Source organism: Cottoperca gobio, chromosome 17 (genome assembly GCF_900634415.1).
Source record: "Cottoperca gobio chromosome 17, fCotGob3.1, whole genome shotgun sequence".
In the NCBI taxonomy this organism is placed as follows: Eukaryota; Metazoa; Chordata; class Actinopteri; order Perciformes; family Bovichtidae; genus Cottoperca; species Cottoperca gobio.
In genome coordinates this window covers 14,835,651-14,856,459 of record NC_041371.1, presented here as the reverse complement: position 1 = coordinate 14,856,459, position 20,809 = coordinate 14,835,651, and the positions used below count along the sequence as shown (strand labels likewise).

General features: G+C 39.0%; 3 protein-coding genes across 3 annotated transcripts; all 3 read left to right on the top strand.

Annotated features, from left to right (window-relative positions):
* The first annotated feature begins 1,388 nt into the window (after window positions 1-1,388).
* Window positions 1,389-9,756, top strand: nmnat3 (nicotinamide nucleotide adenylyltransferase 3). The gene is made up of 5 exons (XM_029453578.1): window positions 1,389-1,515; window positions 3,119-3,264; window positions 5,461-5,644; window positions 7,190-7,275; window positions 8,989-9,756. The coding sequence occupies exons 2-5, from the start codon at window positions 3,153-3,155 to the stop codon at window positions 9,402-9,404; spliced, it is 798 nt and encodes a 265-aa protein (XP_029309438.1). The 5' UTR covers window positions 1,389-1,515; window positions 3,119-3,152; the 3' UTR covers window positions 9,405-9,756.
* Window positions 9,757-12,077: 2,321 nt separating this feature from the next.
* rbp1.1 (retinol binding protein 1, cellular, tandem duplicate 1) lies at window positions 12,078-15,607 on the top strand. Its single transcript, XM_029453579.1, has 4 exons — window positions 12,078-12,232; window positions 12,629-12,807; window positions 13,475-13,576; window positions 14,582-15,607. Exons 1-4 carry the CDS (start codon window positions 12,160-12,162, stop codon window positions 14,630-14,632), a joined length of 405 nt encoding a protein of 134 aa, XP_029309439.1. The 5' UTR covers window positions 12,078-12,159; the 3' UTR covers window positions 14,633-15,607.
* Window positions 15,608-18,115: 2,508 nt separating this feature from the next.
* rbp2b (retinol binding protein 2b, cellular) lies at window positions 18,116-19,866 on the top strand. Its single transcript, XM_029453580.1, has 4 exons — window positions 18,116-18,188; window positions 18,535-18,713; window positions 19,506-19,607; window positions 19,813-19,866. The coding sequence occupies exons 1-4, from the start codon at window positions 18,116-18,118 to the stop codon at window positions 19,864-19,866; spliced, it is 408 nt and encodes a 135-aa protein (XP_029309440.1).
* The last annotated feature ends 943 nt before the right edge of the window (window positions 19,867-20,809 follow it).

Genomic DNA, 20,809 nt, shown 5'->3' with positions numbered 1-20,809 from the left:
ACAGCGCAGCTATACTCCCCCTCACAGATTTAAGTCTTTCAGTTTTCACCCTGTGGCAGAATCACTTGTTTTTTCTAAAGGCCGTATATTCTTCAATTATTCCCCCATGCTTCTTCGTCTGTTGGGTGTGGGTGTGTGTTCTGGGGATTAGAGAGAGAGAGAGGTCAGACCTCAAGTGAGTTAAGAGGATAACAAAGATATAACAGACACACGCATGCATGCAGACAAACCAATGCAGGACCACATTTACATGCACACACAGTCACTTACACACACATACTCCCAATTGGCTGTTTCCATGGGTAGTGCCAGCTAAATTACAGCAGAGCAGTGACGGGGGAAAGATGGTGTAATGAGCAGATTTTCCTCCTACCAAGCAATCAGCTTAGCAAACATTCAGGACAGGGGACAGACGCAAAAATTCACTGTGGCCTCACGGAAGTACTGCTTGTTCTGTTATAGACAAATACACATTTAAAACATGCCACATATTATACTTTCCACTTTGAAAATACACAAAACAAATGTTAACCTTCTTGAATAATTTCTTCCGTCCATCTGCTCTAACCTTGGGGTGGCATCACATATTATCAGGCAAACTCCTCTCTGCTGGTCTGAAGATAGTTGTGCATTTTAACTGGTACAGACTGAGCAGTCAAATCAATAACACATTTTAGCCCAGAAATATGATGCTATTTGTTTCTTCACACAGACAGAAAGGGGCATGCACGCGCGCAATGTCTAACCTTAAAGTCTTGTGAAAGAAATGCAGTGATTAACCTAAACTTGACATGCAAAAGGCCCCTAACCCACAGTTCATTGTTGGGTTTAACACCGACAATAACAGCATTAACTATACAATCAAGTAGATGAAGTAGGTTGTTTAATTCTTGTGGCCATAACTGTCCTCATTGGGCGACGTTTACTGCATTTATAGTGGAGACGTATATACCAATGGTCTGTGTATTGCCACAGCACTTACTTGAACTTCGCATTCTTTTAATGTTATTCTTGTCCCTGTGCGACAAAAGCAAGAAAAGCCATTTGCTGTACAGCCATTGTCAGGCAGTCAATTAGTGTTCAACAAAGCTTCTCCTTCCCATCTGACAAGCAGTTAACAACAATGGAGTAAAAGGTTACCAGGAGTACGTAGGTGTTTGAAGCTGCACCGATGTAAAGGTTAGACTATGAGTACAGAAGGTTTCTTCTGGGAAGAGGTTGTCCTTACCCATAGAGGCACAAGAACGTATTAAAATAAAATTCAGTATAACACTTAATAATGATCAAGTAGCTAATGTAGAGCAATGTTTGGCATCTTTGCTGTGTGTAATAAAAAAGAATTGCCAGTGTATTTTGGTACCATGGAGAGCTCCATCATTTTACTCAGAATCACTTTCTTCCACCAGGGGTCGCACTTCAGCCAGTTTCTCTTTGCGGAACCATCGAGCAACAGCTCCTCAGAACGGGGGAGTGGAAAGAGTGTGACACACTTACCAAACAGTATGTGAAAAGAAGGTAAACAAATAATTTAATTCATACCTTTAGACGTTGTGTGTTTTTGTAATATGACCGTTTGAATGTACAACTTTTAGTTTCGTTCATACATTAATTTGAATGGGTGTCTGTCGCTTAGCACGTAGTTTGTTTCGCTCGGCTAATTGTTGTTAGCTGCTATTCAATGTCAGGGCTTCGTTGACTGAATGATATCGGAATTTGTTCGCTGTCCTCTAAACTTAAGTTGCACTGTAACAACTGCCAACATCCACAGCTACACGTAGTTTCTACGTCTAATAGCGTCAAACCTATGAACATTATAGCTAAACTCTGAAAGGTGACAGGTCTCTGGTCTGGTGCACTGAGCATGCACTTGTCACACTCCCGAATCAAAGAATCAGTGATTACAGGAAGTTATTAATTATTTAAATAAAAAAAGCAGTAAACACCGTACTCATGCAACATTGCTTTTATTGTTGTCCGTTTGCTGTGTTATTGTCAAACAAGGTCAGAACATAGAAACCTAAAGATCTTTAGGTTTTCATTTCAATGTTGTTTGTCTATTGTCTGCCTTATCTAAAACACAAATTGCATTCAATAGATGAGTTTGCTCCTAATGCAAAAATTGATAAAAAATCATTGGATTATACCTTTCTTTGTACAGCACTTTTTGAAGTAGCACTCAGTGAAAAGTTAAACTAAAGCAATAACTGGACACTATAACACAACACATAAGACAGGACGTGAAATCCAATTGTTGTAAAAACAGGGTATTTTAATAGTCATGCAAATCTAGAACACGAACAAAGACAAAGATCAAATATATTTAGAGGAAACATACAATCTGGAGGTAACATGATTTACCTTTATTATGTGATATATATGTAGTGGTCACACAGGAAAAAGACACTATAAAAACAGTTTTAGGCATTTTACAGTGTATTTAAAGTTAACCAGTTAACCAACATTTTCCATGTTTAAAGTGAAATAAGGTGGATACCTGCCAGAGAGGCTGGTTGAAAAAACAATCCTTCCATTTTATGTGGGGACAGGGGCTGATGTTAATCTCCCTCTTGGCTTTCTACACATTCATATACACATTAAAACAAAATGCCACAGCAGTTGTTCCCTCCTCCAGTGTCTGACTCCGGCAAAATGCCGCCACATTTATTCTTGCCAGTGTTTTCTAACTGCTTTGAGTGTGCCAATGATAAATGGGCAGAGAATGGCTATGCTATGGGTCGTTGCTCACTGGGGCCACCTATAGTAATGCTGTACTCATACATTGTAAGGTGCTTTGGGATAAAAAAAAAATTCCCACCAAATGACAAATAGGTTGTTGAGGTGAATGCAACTATGGCAAACCTCTGCAAAATGTTATAACACTGCAAGTATTTAAAAGTAGAAAGTGACTTGTAGGTATATATATATATATATATATATATATATATATATATATATATATATATATATATATATATATATATATATATAGTATTTCTGCACAGTAGAATGTTCTAAAAGTGAAAACACTCTCATGCTAGTTTCCTTCAGTCTTCTCACCTTTACATCCCATCGTCCGACTCCCACAATGTTAATTACTCTTTTTCTGCTTTCCTCCCAGGTTGTTTGACAGTGGTATGAGGGGGTAAACCAAGATGGCCACCCGCCGTGTTCCACTACTCCTGCTAGCCTGCGGCTCCTTTAATCCCATCACTAACCAGCACATGAGGCTGTTCGAGCTGGCCAGAGACCACATGCACAGCACAGGTCAGAAACTGTGTCTGCTTATCATTTGTGTGTAAAAGTTCCTCGATAATTTCCACCAATTAATATTCTTTAAATTAACAATGAATGTGAAATGAACGATGAACGTATAGAGAATTATGAGCCAACGCTGCAGCTCTACAGAGCTTTTATTACTCAAGCTCATTATCTTTTCTTTAATAGCCTACAAATGTACTGTTTGGTACAGTGTCCTCACTTTCATCAGCCTCATTTCAAGCAGCAGCAGGCAGCTGTTTCCAGTAAACAAGCCCCAATAAACCTTTTGTCTCTGATCTATCCGGCACCAAACACCAGACATACAAAGTTAGACACTAGCCGGAGAAGAAAGTAGAGCAGATGTCTTGGTTGAATCTGAAAGCTCAATAGGAGATTGAGGTCGCCATATATGCTCTGAATGAATGTTAATGATGCTTTGTGTCTTCCTGATGTGAATATAAGACAATAACGGGGCTTTCTTTTTCAGCTTTTTTTGTGACCCTTCTTCCCCCTAGTGGTCCATATATCATTTAATGCAGCGTTAAACATCCCACACGTTTGTCTATTTGAGTCAAGAATCAATAATAATATTGATTTATTACAAATCAATAAACAGTTATGTCATTTGATCTGATGCTGTAGGGCCTAAGTTGCACTGAACCATGTAACAACCATGCCAGTAGACACAGTCTCGTTTATATAAACCTTTCGCCCATTTAGCTTCAAAGCTGCTCTGCATTAGAGTACTGACCCGGTCACATGGTCATAACCACATCATTATAACGTAACAGTTATACACTGGTCCTGAGTCAGCTCTCAGTATAAGATGCTTTGTGAATCTATGCACAGTGCAACATTTTAGTGGGTAGCAACAGGAATAATGCTCTTACAATTGCCCTTTGACCTCTCACCTATAATACATCAGCTGACTAGTGTAAAGGGTAAACATCTGGACATTACTGCTGCTGTGCTGCATTTGCAAAAACATCTGTTTTAAACTTAGATAAATTAGAACAATTTTGCTTCTGCATTCCCTTATAAACATTTTAGATTTCAAAACTTTTACTCATTGTGCCTCTGCAGTCTTAATATTCTGTATACTCCTCTTGTCCTAAGGGTCAGAAATTACTGGCCTTCACTAAACCCCTGAAATAAAGCAGCTTAATTGAGTTTTAAACCCCAAATCCATGAAGCATGTAGAAACAACATGTCATTTATCTCAGACTTTGTGAATATCTGGGTTTTCCCTCTTCACAGTTCAGACAAACTAAAGGGAAACAATAACAGTCTTGTTCTTTTATGGCAACATAGTGATATATTTGTTTGCAATTGTCCCCATCCACAAAGTGTATAAACAACATCCATAAATAAGAATACAATAAGATAATGGATACAAAACAAAAAGATGAACGACTTAAAAGGTAGAACTTTCTATGACGCCCATGGTTATAATGGATTATAATCTGCTGATTGCACTTCATAATAGCTGGTCACTCTTTGACATTTTTTTGCAAGCACATATTTATAATGCATCATACACAGCATTATACTGCATATAGTTTATGATTAAAATGCATTGTACAAATATTATAATGTATTATAACAGTGAGATGTGTGGGGTTGTGGAGGGTAAAAGCCCAAGAAAGATTTTTTCTTTGTGTGTTCAATCAGTATTACACAGTGTGTGTGTGTGTGTGTGTGTGTGTGTGTGTGTGTGTGTGTGTGTGTGTGTGTGTGTGTGTGAGTGTTCCTCTTTGTGGTTTTTGTGGTGTGCAAATGATTGTATAACTGTCAAAAATGACCAATGACCAAGACGATCTTTGTACCCTGGTGTTGTACAGCATTCATGGAAATATAAGCAATTGCAATGTTTCACTTGTTCTAATGTTCGAGTGGCATTAGTAAAATATATCATTCAGTGTCATTTTTTAGCCTTTACAAGGGGTAAAATATTTTTTACAACGCTTCAAATGTATTACACAGTATGAGCTGTAAGTAATGATATAGCTCGATCAAGCTCCTTCATCACCCTGTTTCAAAAACATCAATTGTAGCATTTGTCTTCAAATGTGAGATCCGGCAAAGCACTAATAATATTAACATCTGTATCTCAGAGATTACTTTATCTACTGATTTATATTCCATTTCTGTATCGCTGTCATGACCTAGAAAAACTGTATTCATCTTCTTCTCTCCCTTCAGGCCAGTACCAGGTGGTGGGTGGCATCGTGTCTCCAGTGAGTGACGGTTATGGAAAGCGAGGCCTGGTACTGGCTCAGCACCGGATTGCTATGGCAAAGCTGGCGCTCCAGAGCTCTGACTGGGTCACAGTTGATGAATGGGAGAGCCAGCAGCCAGACTGGACGGAGACTGTGGTCACTATGAGGTGTAAAACAAGTTTATAACATTAGAACATTAGAGTTCACTTTGCTTCATTTGAAAAAAAGAAGGATCCCATGCAAGAAACTGTAGGATACGATCAGTCTTTGGTCCCTCTGGACTGTCATTGTGAGATTACATTTTGTGTGTAGCTAGTCAAAGTATTAAGACCTTAATATCAATAATAATAATAAACTAGGTGTCCCGTGTCATCGACAGAGCCCAGCAAGTCTTGTTCCTAGATTGTAATCCACCACCCAGTAGCTGCTATTTGTTTTCATCTTTTACTCTCTCCTCTTACATCCTTCCTTCTTAATATAAGATAAATATAGTTTTCTTTGCTGACATGATCTAGTTTTACCACAGCACCAGCAGAGTTAACAGGGACGTGCCGCTCCTCTGCCCGCCCTGCTTCATGCCAACTTCAACTGCATATACAAAAGTGCGTTGCCAGGTTCTGCTCTCTTGTGGGGCTGCCAAACTAGACTAGTTTTTTCATGAGGTGAAACCAGGGGCACCTGCTGTTAAATTCACTGGCAGAGTGGGGATGGTGTAATTGCAAAAGGCTCTCTGGGACATGAATATGGGGAAGAGAGACAGGCATAAGTGCTATGAATAAGTCATGTGCCAGTTTACCGTGCAGAAATATGAAATATATTTGCTGCTGGGCCATATCATGGGCTGCAACTAACGATTATTTTCATCATTGATTAATCGATTAATTGTTTGGTCTCTAAAAATAGTGAAAATGTTCCATCCAAGGTTATGTCTTTAAATGTCTTGTTTTGTCAGTCCAAAACCCAAAGATTCAGTTTAATATGATATTAAACAGAAAAGCAGGAAATCTCCATATTTGAGAAGTATCAGTGCATCTGGAGAAGAATACTTACAACATTAATTGATTATCAAAATAGTTGGCAATTATTTTACTGCCGATCGACTAATGGTTATTTGAATAATCGTTGCAGCTCTGAAAGGGAATTATTGATGTAATGGAACTTTTTTTTTTACCTCGCACTGTACTACTGCACACACCTCCTCAGTGTTTAGGCTTATTTTTAGAAAGGACTCTTACACTTGCATTATTAAACTTCTTCCGTTTTATTCCTTCTCCTTCTTCCCTGCTTCGCATTTCTCACAAATCCCCTCATGAGTGTTTGCGCAACAAGGGTGCTGATCAAGGCATGAAGTGGCCTTTTGTTATCCAGACGCTGTGAGCCGGCCACGTCACAAGTCCTCTCACTCCCCAACACTCACACACATATGTGCCAAATAATACACCTTTAAGAGGCTTTAAGTACCTCTGTTTACAAATACTTCTCTTTTTCTAAATCAGTTCAGTTTCATAAGGCTTTATTTGCATGATGTTCAGATTGAAAAACATGTTGCCTATGCGTGTGCATAAACAGAATAAGACAAATGATTAATTAATACACAACTAGCTAACAGAAGATAAAGGGAGAAATACTCAAAATCAGAATAAGGAAAATCTGTTTATTATTATTTCTAAAATCAAGTGTGTCTTTTTCTCACACCTTTGGTTGTTGGGCAGGTATCATTATGGCCGTATCTTAAAGGAGCATGAGCAGAGCACAGGAACGCACAGTGACTCCAGTGGAAACACTTCTCCCCTGTCAAGTAAGAAGCTCTTACTGTTGGGACTGTCAGAAACCCTTTGACTGCTGACTGTTTTCAGGCATTTTATTTTTGGTTTTAATCTGTGACATTTGCCGCAAATTTCTCTCATATTGGGATGGCAATGTTGGTTGGTCAGTCCACCATATTGATCCAAATATAATGACTAGATAAATGGAAATATCACAACAACTATTTGATTAATTGCCATGGACATTTGTACAGACATTCATGGTCCTCAGAGGATGAATCATGCGTTTGGTGTCAAAGCACAGCCTCACAGATCCACTAGCGTGCTAAGTGCCTTCATAATAATGGCATTCTTCCAAACACACAGTGCCTGATTCTTTTTTTTTAGGCCTATTACGTCATCGCGTCTTTAACAAGCCCTCTACGGAGTTAGGGTTAAGGATTTGCATCAATCCCACATAATGTGCCTGTGCTTACCACGGCACAAAGTAAAAGCTTAGTGATTAAAGAGTATTAGGGGATAGGGTTAATACTATGAAACTTTTGTGTGTGTGTGCTGCTTTTTTTACACAAGACTACATTAAGCTCTAACAACGTTTATGAAAAATCTGATTGTGGATAGGAATAACCAAATAAAACATCAATTGGATAAAATATGTAGTTTTTCAAAAGAAAAGTTAGTTTGCTGTTTTGTTCTCCATTTAAGTTCATTTTATGTCCAGTCTTCCAAACAAAAGGCACAGCTCCACATGTGTTGCTTTAGCTTCCAGCATCATCGATATCTAAGTTATGTCATTTATTTAGTTATTGTAAAAAACTAGTTTTAGTAATGTTCAGATTCTTCATTTGCCTGGTCCAGACTCAAAATGTTCACCTACTTTCTCCTTAATATTCACATCAGTAGTGCCTCTAGTTTTTGAATGTTGCTCCTCAATAGTATGAGCACTCTTTGAGGAAACAGTTCAGTCATTCATTATGGGATTGCCAACTTTATTAGCTTGATTGTGAAGTTGGCAAACACCCACTGGAGTGTTTCCATGAATTAAAAACTAGCAACACTTGAGGATTATGTCACTCTTCGCCATCTTACTTTCTGAAAAAAATATCAACAATTTAGTGCACAGGCCGATTACAGAATGATTATTTTTGTGCAGAGTCATTTGAAGGAAAGCAGTGTTGCCAGGCCCAAGTGACTGATGAGTTGATACCTCTTTAAGATCAAAACAAAGGATTCAGGTCTGAGTTGAGGCAAGCCCATTGTTATTGTTATGAGCCATCATAAAGTATCTAAAAGGGAAATTATTAATCATGAGTAGGGTTGTCGTGGAATCGGTTTTGACTGTTTTGATTGTTTTTTGTGCATGTTTTTGTACAACTCTCTTTCCACCTCCCTGCACTCGTATTTTGAATGTGAATTATTAGAAAAAAAGAGACGTTAAAGATTAATTTGATTGATAGCATTATTATTATTATTATTATTATTATTATTATTATTATTAATATTTATTTCCAAATATTAATCATTTGGAAATCTGTAGTGAAAATCTGAGCTATTATGGCTATTTCTTATTATCTAAATTAATCATATCGAGCAATAGCTCCTGCCCCTCACTGCATATAGACTTTCAGCTTTATGTCATATCATGTTTTATTGTTTTATCCTTTTTATGCTAAATATTCAAAGACAGCCTGGTTAGTAAAGAAGTAAACAGTCGTCATCCTGTAAAACTCTGCCTCTCCCCTCAGGCCCCTGTCCACAGTTGAAGCTCCTGTGTGGAGCTGATTTCCTCGACACTTTCAAGATCCCTGACCTGTGGCTGGACGACCACGTGGAGGAGGTGGCCGGACGTTTCGGCCTGGTCTGCGTCAGCCGAGGGGGGCTTCAGCCAGAGCGAGCCGTGCACGAGTCGGACACGCTCTCGCGCCACAGTCAAAACATTTTCCTCGTGAGGGAATGGGTAAGGAATGAGACGAGTGCCACAGAGATCCGCCGAGCTCTGAGACGGGATCAGAGCGTGAAATACTTGATCCCAGACTCTGTGATAGAATATATTCACCAGCACAACCTCTACACAGAGGACAGCGAGAGGAGAAATAAGGGCACAGTGCTTAGACCGCTTGCCAAACAGGCACAACAGCCAGTGAAGAGTCTGGATGACTGATAACTGAACATGGCCCCTTGAAGTGTGAACTCACTCACAGATCAGTGCTTCTCTTCAGGGACTGGAAGCTTTGTTAACTCTCACTGGACTGCAGTGTGATGGATGTTTGAACAACCTGCAAAGAAACACACAATGCCCCAAATGTGTTTTTCCAGGCATCACTTGTTTTCAGTAGAAAGCATGTACACAGTGCTGTGGTGTCTTTTTAATCATACACATAGAGTGTAGCCTCATCTTTGTGCCACAGTGTCAATGAACATGTGTTTGTTAAAGGTTTTTATCCTTTCTAGTTTTACATATTTCACATCATTGCAGAGTTGATTAAGTTGAAATAAAAAGCTGTATATTTGAAGTATTTTTGTCAGACTGGTGTTTTTTCCTTGTAGCATTTTAGAAATAATGAGTTCCTGAGTCCAAGTCCCCCTAACAACCCAAATCCCTAATATATGTATAAAAATACAACAGAGCAGACTGAGAATAGAGATAAAACAATAAAGTCCTGGACCTTTTATTGTTTTATCTCAGTCCTTGATGTTTACACAGTCGAGTCTTATTAAGACGGTGATAGGAATTCAATGTCTGACATTAAGATATATTAAAGACCTTTAAAGGTTCAATGTGTAGTTCTGAGCCACCTGCTCCAAATGAATAGGGGGCAGTATTTCACCTCTACTACTGGGTCCATACGATCTAAATGAATTAATCATCAAAACCATCAGTTACTCAAAAACAGCTTTAGAATGATAACCAGTTTATGTTTTAGTTGAAGTAGTTTGTCATATTCATTGTATCCGGCGGCTCGGATTCAGCCGGCGAATATCCCAGCACTGGGAGTAACGGCGGGCTGATGGAGCAAAGTCGGCTGAATCAGTGGAATCTGCAGACTGCTAACGGAAGATCTGTCCGTCTCTTAAGCACCAAAACAAACTATCAAAGCTTGCAGAGATCATGGCTGGGATATTGACAATATAGCTGTACTTCTTCTCCCTCTGTACGGAGATCAGACTGGCACTACAGCGACTCACTATCGCCTCTAGAGGAACAAGTGGTATTACAGACTGGACGGAGCGGAACTGTTAATTAGTTAGACTGTTGATTTCAGTAGATATCTCTGCAACACAATATATACACGTCTTTGATATAACGTCAACACTGCTATGTCTTTACATTCTGTTGATAAGGTTGGTAAATTGTTTTAATGTGTTTTAAAATGCTGGCGTATCCTACACCTTTAAAAATTCAGTTTTTTAACTTAAAAAGGTAAAAAACAGCCAAAAAGGATATCACTTAAAAGTAATAAAAGACAATAGTTATGAAAAATAGTTCAAGGTGAAAATATCAATTAAGAAGTTGTCATCCTTTTTTAAAAGTGACACGATGGTCTAAATGGGTGATTGGTGGAGTTTCTTTTAGGAAGTTTTTCCTTGTGCGGTGCGAGGGTCTAAGGACAGAGGGTGTCGTATGTACAGTCTGTAAAGCACACTGAGACAAATGTGTAATTTGTGATATTGGGCTATATAAATAAATTTGATTTGATTTAAATGCTGTTTAAAAGCGTGTGATTCTGGTGGAGAAATACTAAACCTTTATTTATGTATTCTTTTTTTTAGCCCTATATATACAAATGTAAGAATTCGCCTTTAAAATACAACCATGTGTGTTTTTGTGTATTTATTACATATTTTATAGGCTACCAGAATGCCTCGTGTACATTTTTCATTTTCGAAAGCTGGATCCTCTCATATGAACATCATTGTTGGTGTCTCTACTCTGCAGCAGCTTCCAAACAGCTATTCATTTTGGAGCTATTCAGTTTCCCCATTATCATCCACACAGTTTCCCACCAAAGGATTTAAAGTAATCCTGACAGTTGCTCAGCTACAGAAGGTGTTTTCTCATTGAGGCCATTGGCTGAAAGCGCCACTGTGACTGATACTGACTGGCATCCTTTGAACGATGGTGTGTGTGTGTGTGTGTGTGTGTGTGTGTGTGTGTGTGTGTGTGGGCGTGTGTCTGTGTGTGTGTGTGTGTGTGTGTGTGTGTGTGTGTGTGTGTGTGTGTGTGTGTGTGTGTGTTTGTGTGTCTGTGTGTGTCTGTGTGTGTGTGTGTGCCAGCTACAGCTGGCCCAAACGAGAGATTATCAAAATAATTGAGTTATTTAGGCGAAACAAAAGTTTTGACAGTCCTTATTATGCTACATTTAATTGTTCCAGTTGGATCCTTTTAAGCTGAGATGATTCTGTTTTTGTACTGTGCTGCATATTATCTACACTGTGTACTCTGCCCCATCCACAAGCTGATCAGTGTTTTGATAGATCGCTGTGTGATTTTACTCCATTAGAGTGATTGTTGATGGCCCTGTATATTTATTATTACATTATTAATCTTATACCAGAACCAGGCCAAATCTGCCACACGTGGAACTCCATATAAGTGCGCCTGTGTCAATTAATAAAGGAAGTGTATTCATCCTAATCCCACATTAGCCAAGTAAGCACTCTCCAACATAAAGCTACACTACATTATGTATGCATGCTGCATTTTCCCAGCATACAATGTATTGCAAAAGCGTGGGGAGGATTGAGTGGTTACGTGGAGACAGAGGGATGGAAGTGGGCGGTAATCGGATTAAAGTGAATTTGGTTCAAATTGAGGCTTTTGACAGCAGTTTCTGCACTCTGGCACTAGTAGCTGTCCACAGCGGACCTCTTCATCATTCACTGGGAGTAAGAAAAGCAGCAGAGCAACAGCCAACATGCCAGTTGATTTGAACGGATATTGGAAAATGATTTCCAGTGATAACTTCGAGGAGTACCTGAAGGCTCTTGGTAAGTTTGTAGCAGGGGATGGTGGAGCACAGGCCTGGTAAAGGTAAAGGCAGGGGTGCAAATGTATCATCATTAAAGCTTTTAATAGCAAAGTTGGCATCATAAACCTGTAAATAATTCTCTACTATTCATAAAAATGTAAGTAGTAGTAAACTGACATTATATCAGTAGTACAAGAATAAGAGAAATCCATAGTTATACTTATATTTATGTAATAACGAAAGTTATTGACAGGAATATCAGCCATTTGAAGAAATGTAACTCAACAGAAATGTTCCACTTTACTTCAAAATAAACAAGTCGGGTTGAAAAACTCTCTGAAACTGTATGAGTCCACTAAAATGTCCTGTTTCTCCTGTTTCTTACTCTTTTTCTCACTTTCCTGACATGTCGCAGAGGTAAATGTTGCCATCAGGAAAATCGCCACCTTGTTGAAGCCTGACAAGGACATTGTCCACGATGGGGACCACATAATCATCAAAACCCTCAGCACCTTCAAAAACTACAACATGGACTTCCATGTGGGCAAAGAGTTTGAGGAGGATCTGTCTGGAGTGGATGATAGGAAATGCATGGTGAGAATTTGGAGCCAATGTATCCAGAGGGGATTTATTCTACATTTTAATGAATGTACACATGATGCATTACTGTTTCACACTTTTGAGAAACCTATTAAACCTTCCTGAACTCCTTTTGGTGCAAAACCTGCGTGCGTATAAAATTAACGTTCCTCTGTGGCTCCCCTCCAGACTTTAATGAGCATATGGTGTAGTGTTAGTTTATACAAAAATTTCCACCTACTTACAAAACGTTCCTCAAACTTTTCACACACAATGTGAATGAATTGATGTAGGACCGATGTCAGAGACTGCAGGAAAAGAATTGGGAGAGGCAGAGAAATAAGTCAAGACTCAAGTTCTCTTAATCAGATTGTGTCTCTGAATACTGAATAGGATCAAAGATTATCTTTAGTCCCCCTTGAAAAATCTTTTTTGTATGCTGATGGGCTGATTATAGATAAGCTGTTTGGAGGGTGCCTGAGAGGAAAGGGTCACGTGCGTCTGTATGTGCAGATTTTATCGTAATTATTATTTTGAATAGGGGTGGAGGAAGACTGAGACGCTCAGTCAGCCTATACATGTTTAAATCTATATGTTTATGCATCCACATTGTTAAATTAGAAGCAATCCTCCACTGGTCTATCATGTATTATAATCCCATTTTCTCCCTGACCTCATGCAGACCACCATCAGCTGGGAGGGAGACAAGCTGGTGTGTGTGCAGAAGGGAGAGATTGAAGGAAGAGGCTGGACACACTGGGTGGATGGAGATGAGCTTCATCTGGTAAGAAAACATCAGCTCCTGCCATGAATATTAATGTCTGCAATTTGGACACTTTAATCCGAATCCAAAATGGCTCTTAGCACCGTATGTGCGGTGCATATATTTTAACGTGTGACTCGTGAATGCATGCCCACCAGCTCCAGCAGTATAACATTATATTGTGTGAGCTGCATGTGTACGGTACTCATTTACTCCCAAGTAAATCATATTATTTCTGCTTAAGGAACTACCTCTAAACTTACTGCTTTAGGAGGAAGAAACAGACGTATATATTTAGATTCTTAAGCGTTGTCTGGTATTACCTCACGTGGTCCAGCACATATCAGCCACTGCCACATTATCATCTTGACTTTTCCAATCTAATTTCTGTTAGAAGAACTTCAATAACTTTCTATCCTCTGTGAAATTCACAGTGTGGCCCAGTGTGGCCTGTAATGAAACTATTAGCATCTGAAAAGATTTTTAAGTAATGACTAGCACATTATCATTTTCACTAGCTCAGCTTTATCAGATTTCTCTCTGTGTGATTACTGCTATCAAAGCTAAGAAAAAAATTAATCTGCCAAATTATTTAGTTTATGCGATGCCAACAGATGTTTTCAATCAGCAGCCATGAAATTAGTTATTAGTTGGAAGTTTTCGAGAGCTGGCAGAGGGTTTGAATGTGGAGCAACAGTGACCTCTGGTGGCAGAAAATACTTTGCAAGCTAGAAGGTTTTCTAGTAAAATGTTGCTGTCCTTTAAAGTACCCTAACATGTTCAAAATACTGCACATTCAATGTCTCCTTGCATCCTTTACCAATAATTGAGCAATCGTCAGCCCCTCCCACTCATTTACTGTTGCTAAATCAGACAAATGTGTGTCTACTAATGTAAGATTTAGGGTAGACAGTATGCCTTCGGATCTGTCCTCCTCCTGCTCATTATCATTAGTCAACGTTCTGAGTCTGTTTGAATCTAAAAATATGTAAACTAAAAACAATTTTTGTATTTTGTTCCCTGGAGGAGCTGAGAGCTGCAGGAGCTGTTTCCAAGCAGTTATTCAAGAAGACCTAAACTTATTGAACAAGACGTCGACCACGGCGGACATCGGCTTACAGAGACACAGCAGACTCATCCCATGCCTCTGACATCCCATCATATTTTCACAAAAGATCCATTTATATTCCATCAAGGCTGTTGCCTTACTCTACCAAAAGCCAATTCAAAGGGTCGGAGGCAGTGTGTATCATGTAACATCACAAAATGCAATACTGTATATCTGTCTCAAAGTGGGGGCTCTTTTGATTAATCAGTTTAGATGTGTTGGATGCATGCATACCGCTACTGTAGGGTTAGTATGGTTGTATCTGAATGTGTTTGAGGGCAGTAAACTTCTTTGCTACCTTTGCTTAGTCTCCAGAATGGATATCAGATATGATGCTGTGTATTTATCCCTCCCAATTCCTTTGGAAATGTGCCATTGATAGTAAAATGAATCAATCAATAAAGTAAACAGCAATTATGTTATTTGTCTTTTTCTTAGTGGTTAAACCTGCCATTTCTTTTGTTAATCCGACTTATCCGATTTGTAAATATTTGTTTGGCAGTCATACAACGGACAAACCATTAAAAATGATGTGTACTGTGTACTTGTGTACTGAAGTTTGTCAGGCCGACAGATCAGCAGTTTGAAGCTCCTTTTATTGTAAAATGCCTTTTCAGACATGCGCAAGGAGTCTGAGTGCCTCTCCTTGAGAAATTCAGAGAGTGAAGTGAAGTCTGCGGAGCTGTGGCCAGACAACTCGAGCCACGCTGTGCTCTGAATCAGCTAATCTGTCAACTCACTTTATGCATTGCCATTAGCAATTGGGCAGTCACCTGTCCAACTCACTTGCTTATTCTTTGCCGCTGCTCGCCCTGCTGTTCAGCCTCCTGCCGCCTCTTGTGCATTCACTCCTCGCCATCCCCGCCGTCTACCTGTGGGCTCTGTTTATGTATGGTTCCTCAGGGGGTTGTTATTGATCTCTCCTTGCTCTTGCTTTGGCTAGTTAAAAAAAGAAAGATGGTCTCAAGGAAGGGTCAAAGCAGAGTCTAGTGCCACGATAATATCTGCATTTGCATTTATTCTCAATAAAACGTTTCTACTAAGTGCAAGGCTGGTCTGATTGAAAGTCAGTAACTCAACTCTTATTTTGATCAGCAATCAGCAGGAGAAGACTTTTCAGCCATTGCTTAATTTCCCCATCTGCTCGAAAATGTGTTTTTCTTATTGCTACTTCATTTGGCTGTTTGACCTTCCCTTTGCAGAACGATGTATGTAAAGAGGTTCACACTAGAAGATTGTTTTCACATTCATCTGCGGAAGGGGAAACGTTTCTATCTCTGAGTTTAAGACGTGTATGTATAAGCATGATTTTGTGACATCACAACAAACTTGCAAAACAAATCATGATTACATGGACACGAACGTGCTGTACGCAGACAATGGACAGTGAAGTGGGAGACGTCTTGTGTCAAGTAGTTAAAGGTTCAATGTGTAGGATATGCCTAAATGTAAACTTAAAATATTAAAACAATGAACAGATAGATAGATAGATAGATAGATAGATAGATAGATAGATAGATAGATAGATAGATAGATAGATAGATAGATAGATAGATAGATAGATAGATAGATAGATAGATAGATACTTTATTGATACCGAGGGAAACTAACATTATCAACAGAGTGTGAAGAGGTAACAGTGTTGACGTTATGTCAAAGACGTCTGTGTGTTGTGTGTGTATCTACTGAAGTTAGCATCTAACTGATTAGTCCGCTTTGTCCTGTCTTGTAATACCACTTGTTCCTCTAGAGGTGATAGTGAGTCACTGTAGAAGCATAGCTGCCTGACCATGGATGGATCTGTTCCCTGTCTGTTTATAGTTTGTTTATTGGATTACATTCAAAGTGGCAGAAATGAGAAAACCACCCGCACCACCTCGCTTCGTCCTCACAGCTGAGGACACTCGCCGAGTGTAAAGCTTCAGTTAGCAGTTGGCTTGAGTTCAGCCACAGCACCGGTAAAACTCCATGTTGCTGCTGTTACACAGGTCCAGCAGCCCGCTGTGACTGGGGCTTGTTCTGGCTGAGCTCAAGCCGCTGACTGACTGGGACTCATTCTATGGAGGGCTGCTCTCCTGGCTGCGCCGCCACCGTGAAGAGAGACGAATATGTGGTCGTTTTCTAGTTTCTGCCACTTTGGATTTAGTCTAATAAACAAACTAACGTGACGTTACACGGAACCCCGGTTAACATTAGTGCTCCAGCAAACACAGATGATCAGTCCTACGTGAAGATTATAAGACAGTGTTCTTTGACCGGCTTTCAGAGTTTCAGCAGTTTGGTTGAATTTTGGTGTTCTTGCCCACTGACTGACTGACTGACTGACTGACTGACTGACTGACTGACTGACTGACTGACTGACTGACTGACTGACTGACTACACAGGAGTAAATACACAATATAAAGAATACATTAGAATACAATAAATGTGCCAAACTACTACAACTAAAATATGAACATTAAAGATTGTATGGACAGATAGTTTAGAGGTCCCCTATTTCTTTGGAGCAGGTGGCCCAGAATTACATATTGAACATTTAAAGTTGTAATCCTCAAGATTTTAGTCCTGGTTGATTTAGCAACACCTGTGGTCACTGCTGTAATACTAAAAACATTTTAATAACGTAAGTTCCAGAGTCCCATTAGAGAGGACCCGTTTATTGATCCCTGGAAGCAAAACATCTTCTTTGAGCATTTCCATGCATGGCTTCCTGTGAATCTCTTGTTCATATGCACTTCATTTGAATCTAGCTCAGGAATGGAGGATTCCGCCACCTAGAATGCAAAGTACCATATAAAAGGTTATCTAGTGAGTGTACGCCCATCTAATGGCTATAAAGTTTAAATGCCAACAATAAATGTATTCAAAAATTGGGATTTATATTAATAAAATCTTAAGAATTATAAATGTAAACTTGTTCTTACTCACAGCAGACTTTATCTATATTATTTCCAAAATAAATCACAAATTCTAACTTTTTCGTCAAAACCAGTTGAACTTTATTAACCTTCATGCTCAAGTTCTAGGTATTCTGGTTTAGCATTTGAACTTGCCGCAGAAAAAGAACAAATAAAGAGCACACACCGTTGACAGATGTTACAAAACAACTTCTTCTGTCTGTACATTGTACACTGACCATCACTGCAAAGTCTGCATGCATATGTTCATAAAGGTGCATGTGAGAGAAAGCGCGAGTAGTGGTGTGTACGTGTGTGTGGCAAGTTCCCCCAATGATCGTGTAAAGACTGAAAGAAAAGGGTGAGCCTCTCCCCCTTCCTCCCAAAAACAACTTGCGCTGCCAATCCCGTTCAAGCCATATACTCACTTATCAATACTTCTCTGCCCTCATGCCCCCTGACTTGTATAAAGGCTGGAGGACACCCTGCACCTTTCCCCTCCATACACTATAAGTCTAAGGTCTACACACACAACAGTGTCACCAGCTGCCAACATGCCTGCAGACTTCAGAGGGAAATGGATACTGGAGACCAATGACAAATTTGAGGAGTATTTGAAGGTTTTGAGTAAGAAACTTTTAATTGGGTCTGGGATGTCTTAGTTATGTGTTACAGTAATGTTACAAGGTGATGTTACAAGTTGATTAAGCTGCACAAAATCATGCACTTTCATGCAGCTTTAAATATTTCTGTGTCTTTTTCTGTTTGATTTAATCTGGAGCTAATGCAAAAATGTTTTTTCTAAAGTTATTTCACCATAGATTCTTGAGTATACAGTAGTATTACGTCAACTACTAAAATGACTAAAACTCTCCAAAATACATAATCTATTCTTGTAAAAATCAAATATATGCACTATGATCTGGTTGCTCTTAAAAGATGGTTTAATCAAGTCTCTCTATTCTGGCCTTAGATATTGACTTTGCCACGAGGAAAATTGCCATCTCCCTGTCACAGACCAAGGTGGTATCACAAGATGGAGACACGTTTAACTTCAAAACGCTGAGCACCTTCAGGAATTATGATCTCTCCTTCACTGTAGGGGTTGAGTTTGATGAGCACACCAAGGGACTAGACAATCGAAACATCAAGGTGGGTTGACCGCTCATATATGAAGTCCATGAAGTGAAAAGAGTCAAGTATAGTTTATCTAATGAGTGGATATTCTCATTGACCTTGTTGCTTATGTGATAACGACAACATGTTATCTAAATGTGTGCAGGGTAATGATTGGTCTCTGTATGTAATATGAGTGCTGAAAACAGACCCAACCAACAGTAGTGGCGATGATAAAAAATGACCAGCAGGAGGGAAGAAATTTGAAAAAGAAGTCAAGGAAAAAGGGGGGCTTAAATATGTTATCTACACCTTCATCCTTTCATAATATCATTGACATCCAATAGCTTTGTTGCACAAAATTACTTGCTAATGGTGCATCAGATACCTGCAGGCATTCTATCCTTAATTATCAAGCCGCAAGGAAAATAGGAAAGGTTGTTGTGAGAGTAAAACACATTAATTTTTCATTGAATTCATTAAATAACTGGAGGTAATGAGGGGGGGGGGGGGGGGGCATTGTATTTTTAGAAGCCAGTTTAATATATTACAATGTATAACTGGTTGTTACTGGACAAGTTTCACTTCTGGGACTCCATTGAGGCATAATGACTGATACATTTAATACATTTGGTGGAATTGGTGAGTCTTCATGACGGCAGTAACCTTCAGGTTAGAAAATAAGTCTGTGTAAAACTAGTCATGTATGAGTAGAAGGCAGAGAATCTAAGCAAAATAGCTAAGTAAAGAACACTTATACATATATCAAATATACATTGAATAATGAATTAAATTGTTGAAATGAATGAACTATATGTTGTCTTGTAGTGTTTGGTGAGCTGGGAGGGGGACAAGCTAGTGTGCACTCAGAAAGGAGAGAAGGCCAACCGTGGCTGGAAACACTGGATCGAAGGAGACACACTCTTCCTGGTGGGTTGACAGTATCTGTCATGATAATTAGATTGTTGTTGAAATATTTGAAGCAGAACACGGGCTGATGGTGGATAAAAGAGAAATGTGTTGCATTAGTGGGACGTTATTGCACAACAGAATGAGATTATTAAGTATAATGAGGACAATTTTAACACGTTATTGCTCTCATTATTTTTCTAATTATCTCTCTTTCCTCTCACAGGAGCTGACGTGTGAAGATGTCGTTTGTGTTCAGGTGTTCAAGAGGAAAGAATAAATGGCAAACATCTGTTTTCGTTTTAACTCGGTTAGCAGGGTCTTTGTTTGCTCCTCAATAACATGTTTTCCCAAACGTATGAACAAAATGAATAAAGGTGCTTTTCAACATTGTTACTGTAATGAATCAACTTTAAGTTTGGGTGTTTAATGGGTACAACATCAGAGTAGGTGAAGGTACTTTACATTTACATTGTAAGCATTACTTTACACAAGGTGGCTGAAAGTCTATTAACTAATCAGTATTTCTCATTCTAAAACACTTGTATTTTAACAGGACCTAACATACCTCTTTTTGAGGGAGTGTAACAGCATGCGTGTGTAGTAACACTGCACTAATAAACTGACTTTTAGAAGAGTTATAATTTTAACATTTGTTATCAGTTACACATTAGGCCTACATTACATCCTACAGTCGGAGTATTCTTTTATAAACAAATGCTTAAATTGCCATCTGCTGGAAATAATATGGTAGTATCGTAGAGTTAATGAGAATGAGATGAAATCTGATAATGTAACAATAACATGAATGGATCTCAGGCTCAAACTTTGAACTCTGCTCATATTACATGATGGAATGACATAACATGAAGGACCTATTTCAAACCTTATTCACGATTAGGTATTTATGAGGAAGCATCCAGACTTTCTTCCAAAACATCTCATTTACAAATCGATTCCAATGTGCCATGACGTGTGAAATAGCGCAATCATCTCTTTGAAATAGGGCACATACACTGCCCGTCCAAAAAGTCACACACTCTAATATTTCGTTGGACCACCTTTAGCTTTGAGTACGGCACGTATTCACCGTGGCATCGTTTTGATAAGCTTCTGCAATGTCACAACATTTATTTCCGTCCAGAGTTGCATTAATTTTCCTCCAAGATTGTGTATTGACGATGAGAGAGAGGCACTAGGCATGATGGGTGCATCACTTCATC